The sequence below is a fragment of the Punica granatum genome, chromosome 7 (genome assembly GCF_007655135.1).
Source record: "Punica granatum isolate Tunisia-2019 chromosome 7, ASM765513v2, whole genome shotgun sequence".
Lineage (NCBI taxonomy): Eukaryota > Viridiplantae > Streptophyta > Magnoliopsida > Myrtales > Lythraceae > Punica > Punica granatum.
Window position 1 is genome coordinate 22,250,406 of NC_045133.1, and position 15,377 is coordinate 22,265,782.

General features: G+C 37.0%; 2 protein-coding genes across 2 annotated transcripts; both read right to left on the reverse strand.

Moving 5' to 3' along the window:
- Window positions 1–1,991: 1,991 nt before the first annotated feature.
- LOC116215278 (xanthotoxin 5-hydroxylase CYP82C2-like) lies at window positions 1,992–4,068 on the reverse strand. The gene is made up of 2 exons (XM_031550922.1): window positions 3,072–4,068; window positions 1,992–2,932 (listed from the first exon to the last, which is right to left on the reverse strand). Exons 1-2 carry the CDS (start codon window positions 4,014–4,016, stop codon window positions 2,309–2,311), a joined length of 1,569 nt encoding a protein of 522 aa, XP_031406782.1. The 5' UTR covers window positions 4,017–4,068; the 3' UTR covers window positions 1,992–2,308.
- Window positions 4,069–13,432: 9,364 nt separating this feature from the next.
- On the reverse strand, window positions 13,433–14,709 carry LOC116214502 (xanthotoxin 5-hydroxylase CYP82C4-like). Its single transcript, XM_031549902.1, has 3 exons — window positions 14,294–14,709; window positions 13,796–14,123; window positions 13,433–13,528 (listed from the first exon to the last, which is right to left on the reverse strand). The coding sequence occupies exons 1-3, from the start codon at window positions 14,707–14,709 to the stop codon at window positions 13,433–13,435; spliced, it is 840 nt and encodes a 279-aa protein (XP_031405762.1).
- Window positions 14,710–15,377: the final 668 nt, after the last annotated feature.

Genomic DNA, 15,377 nt, shown 5'->3' on the forward strand with positions numbered 1-15,377 from the left:
AACGTACCCTAAGAGATTTATTACGGGTTACATGACAGAACAAATGGGAAATTCCGTATTTTGATACCTCTAGGGGGAAGCAACCTTGCAGCGATAGTGCCCATGGTGAGGGGGAGGACGAGGATTATGCAAGTGATAATGATGAGTAGGTCGGTTTGTTTTGAATATGTGTTAAATGGAATGGTTTGTATGTTTGGTTTTTTTATTGATTGGAAGACTTGGACATTTGTGTGAGGATAAACATGTGGATAAATGTTTGTACGTGTATGTGGTTTTTGAGTGGATATTGTGTTAACGTGGATGTTAGTATGGTTTATAATAGGAAATGGTTTTATTTCGGGAAATAAAAATAAATAATATTAATATAAATGTAAAAGCATAAGTAATATAAATATAATTGGATGTAGAAGAATGACAAGTGAAACTCGATATAGCTCAACGGTTACAAAGATTGCCGTAAAACAGGAGAGGGGCGGACATGTGCGAGTAGGCATGCGGGGAGTGAGAGGTCCCGGGTTCGAATAGCTCCAATAACTAAAAGATAAAGAGGGATCGAAGGCGGAATGAATTAATTTTAATTTCCCTCGCTAATCCCACGCAACATGTTTAATACCTGATCTAGTGAGGGATTGGATAGGTAGAATTTTATATCCCTCGCAAAACGCTTGCTAGTTCCCTCGCTAATAGCGAGGGTTTAGCGAGGGTTCTGACCCTCGCATGTTTTAGCGAGGCCGTGTTTAGCGAGGGATCTTCCCCTTGCTAAACACAGTTATTTTAGTAGTGTTTAAGAGATTCGACATTTGTTCCCTTTAAATAAGGTCTCATGTTTGAGTATTATAAATGAAATAAAATTCATATTGAGAGAGTTCTATCCTTTAATGAGTCGAACTGTCTCGAGTACCGGGGTGCACACTAAAAAATTAGATGAATGCATTTTATTGCTTATTCTGGAAGCATCTTCCTATCGTAGCACGTATGGGATGGAAAATTATTTTTATGTGGCAATGTCAATTAACTAAGATTTAGAATCTGCATTACCTAGCTTATTTTTGTTTTTCTATTGGGCTTAGGCCCCGTTATATATCGAATAAAAAGTATTAGACCCTGCATCTTCTTGTGTGGTGTCAGGAGGAGAGGTTTAAAAAAGCAAATAATTATTAGGAGATTGCTAGTGATAAACAAGCAATGGACAAGATATATATATATGAGTTGAAAAGATTATTATATATAGGCAGAACACGTGGAGAATTGATGTTATATTTACCGTTTATTGGGAACCACGAAAGCATATATATTATTATATTGCAATCATCACATTCTTTAAAAAAATAATCATGTTTCTTTAATTTGAACAAAAAAAATGACAAGAATATTAGGGCTCGAAGCTACTCCGCCGACAGGTTTTTAAAGAAGAAAATTATTAATGAGATAGGACACTAGATTTAAGGTGAAAATTTCTCAGAGTAAAAGTATCGCGGGGCTAATGACAAGGATTTCACCATGTAAATATCCACATTTTATGGACACGAGTCTCTTTCTAAATCCACGCAATAATTGGAATACTAAATTAATCTCTTCAAGGACTCAATACTCACCTTACCATCCGAGATGACCCCGTCTATTAAAAAACCTCGGCTAATATATACTGACACCCAAAAAGATTAGACACCAATAACTCTATACTATTTGTCCTTGCTCTCACAATAGAGCATAATCACTCACAAATTCCTCTCACCACAAACTCGCGCGCCCCCTCACTCTCTCTGAGATTTCTTCCCCTTGGTGTATCTTAGCCGAATAGAGCAAGGCTCCATTTATAAGAGACGAGTACTAATTAATATTACAAGTAGATGATGTCTTATCAACGAGAATTTATTCAAGTAATTTAATTTAACGTTTATTTTTTTTAAATAAGATTTCGGATTCTAGCCATGCAAATAGATAAAATTCGTGCTATGAAAACTTTATTCCATGATGAGCAGACCCGATTCGAACTGAATTAATAGGGAATTTTCGGACTTTCCATTATCATTACACTCCCAAAAAAAACAATCCCATGCTTCTGAGATCTTCTACCGGGATAAGATTTGAGGCTGATCTTCCTTTTTTTTAATTCATTTTATCTATTTATTTATTTCTCTTTTTTCGTTCAGTTTGTGGGACTGGAGCCCACACCAGCAAGAGGGAGCCATATTGGTTTTGATGTTCGGATCGAGAAACGACATGGAGTGACCTTATTTAACTTTTGACACCGCACCGGTTGATGAGATCAGGGATACGAATAATATTTGGATCGACACTTCAATAATTAGATGAAAAGCCCCTTATCGACACGGGGTGAGAGTAAAATCTCCAGGGGTGTAGCTTTCGGGAGGCTGAGGCCGGGACTCTCGGTCATGTCGACTGGCTGATCATTGAGGGTTGCAAGATCAAATGCATGAATGAGTCGAGCAAGCGTCAGGTGAAGGACATGTAGTGCAAATGATGCGCCGGGACACGACCTTCTCCCGAACCCAAAGGGGATGAGTTTGAAGCTTGGGCCTAAGGCATCCACATGGGCCTTGCTAGTGAGAAACCTTTCTGGTCGGAACTCCAAAGGATCGGTCCAGACGGTCGGATCCCTCTGTATCTTCCACGTGTTCACCACTAGTCGAGTACCAGCAGGGACCGAATACCCTGCCACAGTGCAATCCTCTATGCATTCTCTTGGTGCCAATAATGGACCTGGTGGGTAAAGACGAAATGTTTCTTCAATTATTGCTCGAATGTAGGGTAGGTTTTTGATATCCGACTCATGGACCGGGCGGTTTGGACCGACCACTGTGTCCAGCTCTTGTTGTGCCTTCTTCAGGACGCGTCGATTGTTAATCAGTAAGGATACAGCCCATGTCAATGTGACTGGTGTTGTCCCACCACCGCCTAGGATTGTTGACTGCATGAATTTAAGATATTTAACAACTTCTAGATCTAACTTATGTGTCAAAGTTAATTTCACTTATATTTTGGAACAACGAGAACAAATATTATTAAACCCCTGCAGGCAACAAAGTTAAGTTTTAACTTCATCATACCAGGCAAGTGGATTTGATGCAAGTATCAGCGTCAAACCGGAAGTTCGAGAACCGCCCGGTTTCTTGGATAGAGAGCATTACATCGATGAAGTCCTGCTCACTCCTAGTCCCGTCCGCGCATAAGGCCCGTCTCAGTCGATGCTCCTGCAGCCATCCTTCGAGTATTGGATCCAGCTGCTTGAATGTTTCCTTCATCGCCTTTTCGTGCCCTTGTAGATCTAGCCAGCTTAGAAAAGGAAGCGCATCTGACACAACAAAGATGCCCATCAAGTGAAAAAACTGAAGGATTGCATTCTGGCAACGTGTCGCCTCACTATCTTGGCAACCGTCCGTTGAGACACTGTAGAAACGTTTGCCTGCAACTAATCTGACGATCACATTGAGCGTCAAATTATCGAACCACTGTGTCAAATTAATGGGAAGTGATTGTGCATTGTCTTCGGTGCATATGCTGTTGTATAGTTCCTTCATGGACTCATCGATCTCGGGCTCCCAGACATGCCTAATCTTCTCGAGCTGACTGTTGGTGAGGAGCTCGTGGTTCACCATCTTCCGCATCTCGCGCCAGTAATTACTGTAGGGTGCAAGCCCAAACATGGCGCAGTCATAGCACATGAGTTTGGTGGCAGCTAAAATGGGACGCGAAGCGAACGCCTTGTCATTGATAGTGAAGCACTCCTTCGCCTCTTCCCATCGGCTTATGACGAGGGCACGGCGAGTCCCAAGACGGATACTGAACGTAGGCCCATACTTATCAGCCATTGCTCCGAGAGTTCGATAGAGGAGTTGGTCTCCACCACTAAGGAGGCGGAGGTGGCCGATGATCGGCCATGCCCCATCGGGTTCGGGAGCATGTTTACCTTGACCAACATTATTGCTTTTCTTCCTGAGAAAACGGTAGGAGAAAATGATTAGAAATATGAGCAAAAGAATAGCCATATCCATTATTCAACAGGATATGTCTATCCAAGAAATCAATCCCCACACACACACACATATATATCAATTTTCTTAGCCTTCGAATTGGCAAATAGATCCCAATGCCTTTGTCTGGTTTCATTACAATGGAATATTATCCAATTGGAGCCAGCTGTCGGCAACCACTGCCACATTAAAAAAAAAATTTAAAGGAAGGGGAAACTTCCGTTCGGGCAGCACCAGCGGCAAAAAAAAGATCTTCTATGGTAGGTTTGATTTCAGAATTAAAGTAATTTTGATTTTGATTTTGATTTTAATTGTGAAAAAGGACAAATAAGATGTAATTATAAATTTGACTTGGGAAACGTGTGTTTTTGTTGTGTAGTGTGTTGAGTTAAAATTAAAGTTAAAATTTTTAACTTGAAAAATGTATATTTTATTGTGTAATATGTTGAATTTGAGTTAAAATTAAAGTTAAAATTTTTTATTTGGGAATTCATTCTTTAGGGAATGGTGAAAGTGAGGAATGGGGATACCCCCATCATCGGGTGAGTCCCCATTTATTTTGAATTCTCATTTCATCCAATCTGGCACCAAAGTGGGTCTCCCGAAAATTAAAATGGGGACTCCCAATTATGGATGCTCTAAGATAAGATGTTTTAGGATCTCACTCTTATAAGATACAAGTATTCTACCCAAAAAAAGATAGAAATACAAAAAAATTGTGAAAATTTCATACAAGAAGAACTAAATTTTAATGCTCTGATACCTTTGGTAACGGAATAGAATTTGATTTAATTTGATTTAGTTTGATTTCACAGGATGAAAATAAAAGTAATTGAGAAAATTTATTATTAAAATTGAAGGAAAAGATTAAAAAATGTAATGATTATTGAATTGAGGGAAAAGTAACGAATAATTAGGAGAATTTAATATTAAAAAATTAATTATAATAATAAATAAGAAAATAATATATGTGGAGAATTTATTATTAAATTGAAAAAAAATAAAAAATAATGATTGTATTATTGAATTGAGAGAAAAGTAAAGTAAAGTTAAATTAAGTTAAGTTAAATTTAAATTTGTTTACAAACGGATACAAATATTTCTTTGTAGCTACCGCACTTCAAAGGGAGTACTAAATTTTTATTCTAAAATTTAGCATTTTACCTTATACGAAAATGTTGAACTAAAATTGTGAAAATTTTCAAAAGATTTGCAAAAGTTTTAATGGTTTAGAAATAAACTTTTAGAGACAATGTGCAGAAAGCTTTTATCCAAGGATGATATTTTAGAATATATTGTAGTTTATCCCTCTTGTATGAAAATACTTAACGCACAGGATGAAAATATTGTAGTTTCCCAAATTTCTGCATGTAAAGAAGTCTATAGAAACACATAAAACTTACGTCTTTTTTTTTTTGGGGTGAATAAAACTTTACATCCTTTTGAGTATTGTGAAAGAGAGTATAAAAAACTTGTATCCTTTTACGATGTGAATCCTGATATTTGGAAGACCAATTAGATCTCGATTAATCCAATCGAGTTTGGTCGATCTACTAAGAAGTAAATCTCTCACAACGTGAATTTTCTACATTCACAATTTTTTTCATTTTCATTACGCTATTTTAATAATTGAATATATCGCACTATATATTTTATTTAATCCTCAGTGAATAAAATAAGAAAAGAAAAAAAAATTCATCCATTTACGTATTTTATTTTATTAGGTGATTCAAAAATAAAAATATACATATTATTTAATTCGTATAAAATGTCCGGTCCAACTTCCTTTCTTTGTGCTCGATTCCCCTTATTAGGTGAAAATACAAAAATGCAGCGATAAATTCCTCGATCTTTTTGTTTCATGTGTTCTTTTCTTTTCCAGTTTTATATTTCTGTAAAAATGTTCCTTTTCATCTTTGTCAATTCATTGAGATTGTTACCCGTTATTAATTATAAAAAACAAAAATTTGTAACACGATTGATTAACGTTTACAATCCAGGACTCCGTTCCATAATGGACGGTGTTCTACGTAATAATTCTCTTCCACCTATTGATGAAAAAGAATAGTACGTGATAAAATATGAGAGGAAATCGAAAGTTCATCATTTTCTTATGAATAATTAATCATAATATTTTTTTTGCCATATCTTATATATATATAGTAATAAAACAAAATACATTCAGAATAAAAGAAGATATTTTTATATCATCAACAAAATTAAATGCGAAAGGTTTAAAATTTTGGCACTTTGCGTTATGTGGTAGGACATGCATATTCTCGTCCATCACGCAGTACACACACGTTTTCGATGCCGTATAAAATGAATTAGTATTACTACTATACAATCGACGTATTCCATCAGTTTGCACTTATTAATTAGTATATATGCACCTATCATTAATAGATGAAGATCCATTACGGATCTGATTAATCGGATTATGGTAGGAGCCTTTCAGTATATTACCATCACCAAGTAAGATACTTTTCATGCGGTTACTCTAGTTAGTTCGGGCATGGACGATCCATAGAGGGCTCACTTGCAAGTGGTACAGTGCATACTCTACAATTTATGGCATCATGGCACCCATTAATCTCATAGGCTTCTCCTCTGTCGATCGACTGATGTTCAGATCACAACATATGCAGGTACTAGCCAGTCCGATTGTCCAAATAATTAGACACTCATCAGCTATTAGCTATGGTGTATTTGGTTGACTCATTCTCGAATTTTCTCTTATCGAGGAAATATGTTTTAGGCGCAATGAAATAAATGTGTTTCGCTACAATTTGAAAGACTTGGTGGACTTGAAAACATCTTCATATTAAACAGCCATGCAGTTAGTCTGGTAAGTTATCCTTGTTCTAAAAATATTATCGTACCTAGACAACTAAGCGATAGCTTCCTTTGTGATTAGTACCCTTTCCAAACTCTTTTGACAACACACCTCAAAGATACTCCAATGTTATTGCAGAACGATGAGGGGTTATTCGGATCGAGCTCGAGTAGAGCTAACATTAAGATCGGTGCTACGTCAATTGTATTGTCAAAGTATAAAAAAATATTTTTAAAATGCAAATTTTTTTTTTATGGAATATTTCATCGGGAATTCATAAAAGATGAAAGAGGGCTAGGGAATTTTGGATTTATTTCTATAATAAATCGATTACAAAGAAATTCCGATGCAGGTTTTCTCAACCTTTCTCGAACATCATCAGGAATGGACCGTGGTGGGTCGAGGGCTAGTTACCCGCCCTAAAATTTTTGAAGCTCAATGAGAATTTACTTATTGACCTTTGATTCTTGATGAAATTATATATATCCGTCTCCTAATTCATAAATTTATACTCTCCTACAGGCATCCTAAAGCCCAGCCTTCAACTTAAATCTTGCGTCCGTCCAGGAAATCATGCGAATTCTCTTAGTGAAAAATCAATAAAATAATAACCGTGCGATCTTTTTTTTATGAATAAAAAGGTGGGTAGTAATAGTGATAATATTTCGACCCCATATCGTGCAATATTTGAATTCTCGTGTTCAACCGTGAATATATCAGATGAATTGAATAGCTAGTATAAGTAATGGCTCTGTTAGCATACGTAATATTAGAGATCTAATATAATTTACAGAATATGATGATCTCTGAGCCCAAATCAAAACTCACATCTCGATCAAATGTTTTGACATAAATGTATAGTGGGGGCGACGGAATCCAACGTTCAAACGGAAATTTTAGCTTGGATATTTTAATTCAGACTCGTATACATCAATTCTTTCATTACTATCGAGGGAAGGAAAAAAAAAAAAGGGTAATTACATCGATTTACTCAGTCCTCGTGGTTCTTGATTCGCTCTTATCATCTTGAACAGTGGGGGAGCGGCATCTCCATGTCGGTAGGTTAGTCCACAAGTGTCCAAAGCCGAAGACGACGGCTTGTGTCCATCGATGTCCTGATACCATATACTGGACGATTCTTAAATTTAGGACTTTAAACTTTGCATCGAAGGAAGAAATACGGTAAATTTAGAGGTCCATGTTACATTTTTTTGGATAAATCACAATGGACATTCAATAATCTGATACATATCTCTATACAGATATACAAAGTTTCACATCTCCTGAAGGTGGCAGCAGCTGCTGAAAGGTGGAATATCAAAAGAGAGCACCAACCATGTGGAGAACCTCCCTTCTCTACCTATTATTTTCGACAGCCATTCGACGGTACGGATCGGATTGGAGCGAAGGTCCCTGGCCCCTTGTACAATTTAAATGGAGGAACCGGGCAATTTACATAGAGGTCATGTTACATATGCATATATACTCCAAATTGATGATTATTCGGAACTTGATACATTGTGCCCACAAAGTTTTTGGCCGAAAATAAATAAACTTGTACTTAGACTAATAATTCTTAAAATAGGCTAATTCTGAAAAACTCTCTTTCGTGTCTAGATTGTTTCTAACACATTATATGCTTTGTTTTCAAATTCCAATTCTATTTCACTCTCTATATTCTCCTCTTAATCGAACTGTTACTTTTTTTTAAAATCTTTTTCTCCAATTTAATGATAAATTCTCTCACATATTTTTTCTTAACTATTATTACAAATAAATTTTTAATACTAAATACTCCCAACTATTCATTAATTTTTCTATCTTTTTATTCAGTTTTATAACATATTCCAACGTATACTTTTTCTTAACAATTATTATTAATAATTTTTTAATAATAAATTACCTCAACTATTTTCTCTTCATTTTCTTAAAGTGGAGTAGAATTAAGTAGATTAATAACTCTACTCCGAAACCAAACATAAATTAAGTGACTATAGACTGGACCGTGTTAAGGATATGTTCACATCTCTTTTTCATTCACGTCCTTTTCATCTTTTATCCTTTAGTTAGAGTGTATTTGATTAGTACTCAAATTAAATGATGAAGCTAAATTTTCAGCATTTCGTGGGTTTCATCTTATTTGATAAATACAAAAATATTAACTACTTGATAGACTTAGGTTGCGTTTTGTTTTAAATTAATTAAATAAGTGTTTAAAAAATAGTTACAAGTTAGTTATAAGGGAAAATGAATGTAAGAAAAAGGAAAAAAAAATAGAAATGATGGTGTAAACTACTTAATCATTAAACAAAAAATCACTTAATTAAATAAGTAAAAAAAATTACTTAGGTGGTGTTTGATAAATTAAGTGCTTAAAAATTAAGCACTTAATTAGTTAAGAGGAAAAATGTATAGGAATAAGGGAGGAATGCATAACGACGAGAGAAATTTTGTGAGAGATAAAAGAGTATCAATAAGTAAATATTAACGTATTTCGTTTAGTCAAATTTTTTTATTTATTTCATTAAGTGGTTTTTTGCTTAATGATTAAATAGTTTAGATCATCATCTCTCATATTTCCCTCTTTCTTACATTCATCTTCTCATATTAATAAAATTAACGTAAATTTTTTTATTTTAATTGATATATAATTAATAAATAAAATTTTTATAATAAATTTCTCCTAATATTTTATTTGGGTCATTTTCAATAATTTTTTCTTTCTTGCATCAAGATAAGAATAAATATTATTAGAAAAATACGAAAAAATGAAAGTCAAGTGGAGAAATGAAGAGAAAATTTGACAAGTTACTCAATAAAAAAATTGGATGACTAGAAGAACAAAATTAGTTTAATTGAACATTACAAAGGATAAACCAATTCGGATAGAATAAAGAGAATGAAAAATTCCAATAATAAACAATCTTAAAATTCTCCAATTTAAAAATCACACTTACAGTGATATGAATTGTCTTTTACACGATGTCAAAGAGCTATTAAATACCCGTGAGTGTTAGGAGAATTAATAGGCACAATCTTTAAGATGATTTAGCATTTTTGTTGAATTTATGGATAGTTGATGGATAGAAGAATTAGGAATTTTGGAACAAGTGAGCAATAAATTGATGGTTTATAGTGGGAAAACTAAAATTTAATTGCCTAACTTTATATGAAATTAATTAGGTTGGAGTAGGCTAATTAATATAAATAAGGAAAATGAGATTTATTAGGAATTAGTTTGGCAAGTAAATTTATTATAAATTAAGTTAGGCAATTTAATGTTAGCCCCTTATGAAATTAGTTACGCAATATAATGTTAGGCCCTTTTGGAATTATTTATGTTAGAGTAGGCTAATTAATAAAAATAAGAAAAAAGTGATTTATTAGAAATTAGTTTGTAGAGGCCTTAATCTATTGTGGAAACAAGTAAATCTATCATAAACTAAAAAAGGCAAATTAATTTTAGGGGCCTTAATCTATGATGGATATATTGCTTAAAATTGGAGGCCTAAAGCAATTGGTTTATTTGCCAAGCCAAAGGACCAACCCTGCCTTTGCGATATTCTTATCTTAAATTCAATATATCTTGATATAACCTGTAAATTCTCCTCATTTTATATGTATTCATTACATATTCATATGATATCAAAACTCCAAATCCCTCAATTTTCTCTTTTCTCTTTCTTCTCTCACTTTTCTTGAGTGCACTTTTCCTTCTGATTCCGCTGACGGCTTCCAAACCAGCAATGAAGCATTGACTCCCGACCCTCAACCATTCACCTCCCTTACGACTATGGTGACTAGAGGTGTAAACGAGCCGAACCAAGCCAAAATATTTCAAACTCAAGCTCGGCTCGCCAAACTTCTCCTGAGCACAAGCTTGGGCTTAAGTTTGATCCAGCCCAGACATTTGAGCTAGAGCTTGGCTCACCTGAAAAATCAAAGGCTCCGGCTCAGCTTGTTTAAGGCTCGACCAACAAGCCAAGTGCACTAGAAAAGCTTGGGCTCATGCTTGACTTTGAGTACGTTTAAGCTTGAAACCAAAAAAAAAAAATGACTAACCTAAATTATACAACAATATCATTCAAAATTACGGGACTTTGTCCCACAAATTTTCTTACAAATCCTAATAAAAATTTAAAAAATTTATTATTGCCCTTCTGAGTTTAATTTTTGGCTCCATCCATGATCCTTCCTATGCCGCAATTAGGGTAGGGTATTGTAGCACAAACCACAGGTCCACAATCCACATTATATATATCGAGGAAAATTCATTCTTGTGGTCCTTCCTTTTTACGTTGAAGCCGAAGAAAGATCGTTGAATCAACCATCGCACCAAGATGTCATCCCCCAATCCCTCGTGTTCAAGCCCACAAGGCCGATGTTAGACACCACTATATGTTTAGAGAGTGACACAAAAGGACGGAATCAATGTGCCCTCTTTTTTTTTTTTTTTGTTATGTACACTAATACTCTGACCAATATGCATTAAGCCAGATGATAAATGACACAGAGGACACTGTAATCTAATGTGGGATAACCTTGGGGCACGTTTGACAGCCCGCATAAAGAGAACGAAAGGAATTTTTAAATTTTAAATTCTATGGCAATGACAGAATAGAAATTTGGATAGAATTCGCCCTAATATAACTATTAAGGAGTTAATCCTGAGAAAGGAGTAGATTTTGGACGCACTAAGCTAATATATTTATCTGTGATAATAAAATTGCTCGAGTAAGAGTGCATAAATCCTGTGAAGATTGGGGATCAGAGTTCCGCTGGATTACATATCTCAAAGGACGGAAATTGGATGTCGTCTGCTTGAAGCTCCTATGGACGCACTACATCTATTGGATATGGACTGAACGCAATGCAAGGATCTTCGAGAAGCAAGTTCTATCCCCAACAGTTTTGGTGCATAAAATTTTGGAAGAAGCTAGATTAAAAGTTCTGTCAGTTCCCGGTTTTTTCTTTCAAAGTAGTACATTCCTCTACAGCATAGTTATAGGCATATGGGTTTGCTGATGCAAAAAATTTCCCTGAGCTGTTCTGCTGCTCGTTTGTTTTGCTGGTTTCTCCCGGGTAAGCCGAACACTCAGAAGCTGAACTACTGTCGTATTTTGACTTTGAATTGTCCGAGCTTTCCATATCCGGAAATTTTATCTTGATGCATCTTACCACACTAGTGTGACCTGTTTGAGAGATTATCGGGCGGTGTCGTTAGGTGCGACAAAATCATTCACTTGCGATGCTAAACACGTAGGATGACAACGCACATAAGTCCAAATGTGAGTACAGGTTACGGACGTCCCGCCTGACTTTTCCGTTGAGTAACAATTTGTATAGTTTGTACCCTGGGACTAGCCAAACTCCAAAACTGGAAACTGACCCTGTTTCAAATTTGTAGTCTGGAGATGTCTTGCATTCAGCTGGAGACCCGAAGACCCGGTAAAACAGGGTAGAAATGACTGGAGGAAGCGGATGAGATCTTTTGGAATGAAGACAGCGGTCACAGGGTGCAGAACCGTGTTTACGGAAGAGACGAAAAGACTACCACGCTGACTACGGTCTAATTGGAACCTTCACCACGGCCATAGGCCGAAAATGGGCGGATGACTGTGGTCAAGAATTGATGACCACAATCATCAGGTCAGCCAACACCAAAATCTCTTGGTTACCGTTGAATATCGAACTTGGAGCCTCTTAGTACTAGTTATCAAACAATAACGTGCACCATTACACTGTACTTTCTTTTGATAATTTTTGATTTATTTGATCTAGTAAAATCTCTCTACCTTATCTTTTTATCTTTAAATGTTTCCCTTGTTTAAAAAGATTTTTTTTTATATGATGGTACATTTGGAGCAATTTTGACGTTGGAAGGAGAAAGATAAATCAAATAAGTAAGCGCCTCGGCAATCAACCCAATAAAGATATCACAATCCAACCATCTCATCCATGGAGAAAATTCGAAAAACCCGAATAGTAGACCAATAAGCAAGATTTTTTTTAAGCCAACAGAACATGTCCTGAAATAGGAATACATGGGCATTATTTGCAATTCATTTTCTTTTCTTTCGCTTGGCACCATTATTTAAGTTCCTTGATCTATAAACCGTACACCAATGTGAATTCAGAGATAGGCATTGGCAGGAAGATGGGGGCGTCAACAGAATCTCTAACAGCACGGTCGCACTCGTACCTTCAGTAATGTCAGCTGGCTGATTGTATGCTCACAGTTTGGAGTGCCATATGCGAGCCAATGCAGGACCTTCTCCCGAAACCGAAGGGGATAAACTGAAAGCCTTTTCCTCTATTATCCACATCGGCATGCTCTGTGAAGAACCTCTCCGGTCGGAATTCCAGCGGATCAGTCCAGACACTGGGGTCTCTCTGTGTCTTCCATGCAGTCACTATTACTCAGGTGCCTGATGCGAACGGTATCCTCCTATCGTGCAATCTTCCATGGCCTCCCTATCCGCTAATAGAGGAGCAGGCGGGTACAGGCGTAGGGTTTCTTTTATTATTGATAAGATGTATGGAAGCCTATTAATATCCGATTCATCAACCAAATGTTTCGAACCAACAATAGTGTCCAGCTCTACTGCGCCTTATTCAAGACCCCGCGACTGTTCAAGAGTAACACTACGACCCAAATCATTAAGATTGCTACGCCATCACCACCTAGGATCATTGCCTGCATGAATTCCATGAGTAATTGGAGAATTAGATCTAAGCATTAGAATAAAGTGTGTATGCATCTATGTTATCAGCAACATGGTGCACCCGAATTATATCTAATACCCCGAAATAACCTCTATTCGTGTGTCATAATGTGTCGATCATGCATTTCGCATTGCTCGGTTAAACTGTCGGTTTTGCAGATGCATATGATAACTCCTAAAACAAGCAAATGCAACAGGCAAATCCAATACTGTCCTAGACTTAGAAGTTCGAAACGTACCAGACAAGTGGACTTGATGCTAGTGTTGACATCATATGGCGTTTTTCGCAACTGTCCTTCCTCCTGGAGCGAAAGCAGTATGCTGGTAATGTCTTGCTCATCACTCTCGGTGCTCACCTCTCGAGAGGCTCTGCTGGTGCGGTGTTCCTCCAGCCATTGTCCAAGGATCGGGGCCAAAGCCTTGAATGTATCCCTCATTGCCTTTTCGTGCCCCTGGAAGTCCAACCATGACAGAAAGGGAAGTGCATCTGCAACCACGGGAAACCTCGTTAAGTGGAAAAACCTGTTTATTGCCGTCCGACAATGTTCCGCCTCACTATCGTTGCATCTACCGGAGGCAGCATAATATCGTCTTTCGTTAACTATTTTTCAACTTGATATTGAGCACTGCCTCTGGCTTCACACATTCTGTGCAGTTCCCTTACTCCCATGGAAATCTCGGACTACCCACACATTTTTGAACTTCTGGAGCCGACTGACCGCTAGCTCGGGGCTTACAATCTTGCGCATCTTGCTGTAGTAGGCACTCTAGGGTGCGACCCAAAAATGTCGTGGTTGTAGCACACGTGCTTAGTGGCAGTCATTTTGGGACGAGAGGCAAGCGCTCCGTCGTTTGTGGTGAAGCACTCTTTTGCCTCCACCCACCGACTCACCACAACAGCACGGTGAATCCCCATACGGATACTAAGTGTAGGCTGGCACTTGTTGGCCATTGCTGCGAGTGTTCGATGGAGAAGCTTCTCACCACCGTAGAGCAGGTGGAGATGGCCAATGATTGGCCACGCACCATTAGCTTCAGGAGCTTCCTTGCCCTTACATGTTTTAGCTCTCATCCTTCTTCCAAGCCAAGAGCACGAGAAAACGATCAGGGAAACAATCAAAACAAGAACAGTATATTTCTTAACGTGGTCCATGGCTGATCGATGACAAAATCGATTTCATACAACCCAAAGAAACTTTAGTCAACTTATAGCGATGCCCTGAAACAATCAAAACAAGAACAGTATATTTCTTAACGTGGTCCATGGCTGATCGATGACAAAATCGATTTCATACAACCCAAAGAAACTTTAGTCAACTTATAGCGATGCACCCCTGCTTAAGTAGGCAATACAACATTTCAGCATCTTTCTATAGCCTCCAAACTGCAAAAACATCTGCCGGAACTACAAACCCGAACCTGACCAAATCACGCCCTTGTCTAAAAATTTGATGAATTTTGGTTGTTCTTTTGAGAGGTTAGGTAAGTGAACATATTTTCTAGCTCGATCCATGACGCATATGACCTGCGTGTCCAGTTTGTTTTATCACGCATCGGCCTTTCCTCTTCCTAGAAAAGTGAAACTCAGAGGAAGGATATGCTTCTGTTTCCCATTTCTGCTGTTATCCCACAGTTCCCGTGCACGAGCATTGTGCAGATGCAGAGCACTTGAGGAATGGAGATCGTATTCGGCTGATACATATGAAAATTAATAATTTGCGAGATCGGGTTCAGAATCTTCTGCTTGAGTTAGTAAATGTGCTTAATTTCGCAATTAACATCTTCATTCAGTAATCTAGATGATTGTTTTTCATATCAAAA

Coding starts and splice junctions, on each gene's coding strand:
- LOC116215278 (XM_031550922.1), bottom strand. CDS start 4,016: ATGGATATGGCTATTCTTTTGCTCATATTTCTAATCATTTTCTCCTAC. Junction 2,933..3,071: donor GCATCAAATCCACTTGCCTG/GTATGATGAAGT, acceptor AAATTCATGCAG/TCAACAATCCTAGGCGGTGG.
- LOC116214502 (XM_031549902.1), bottom strand. CDS start 14,709: ATGGACCACGTTAAGAAATATACTGTTCTTGTTTTGATTGTTTCCCTG. Junction 14,124..14,293: donor ACAGCAAGATGCGCAAGATT/GTAAGCCCCGAG, acceptor TGCCTCCGGTAG/ATGCAACGATAGTGAGGCGG. Junction 13,529..13,795: donor GCATCAAGTCCACTTGTCTG/GTACGTTTCGAA, acceptor GAATTCATGCAG/GCAATGATCCTAGGTGGTGA.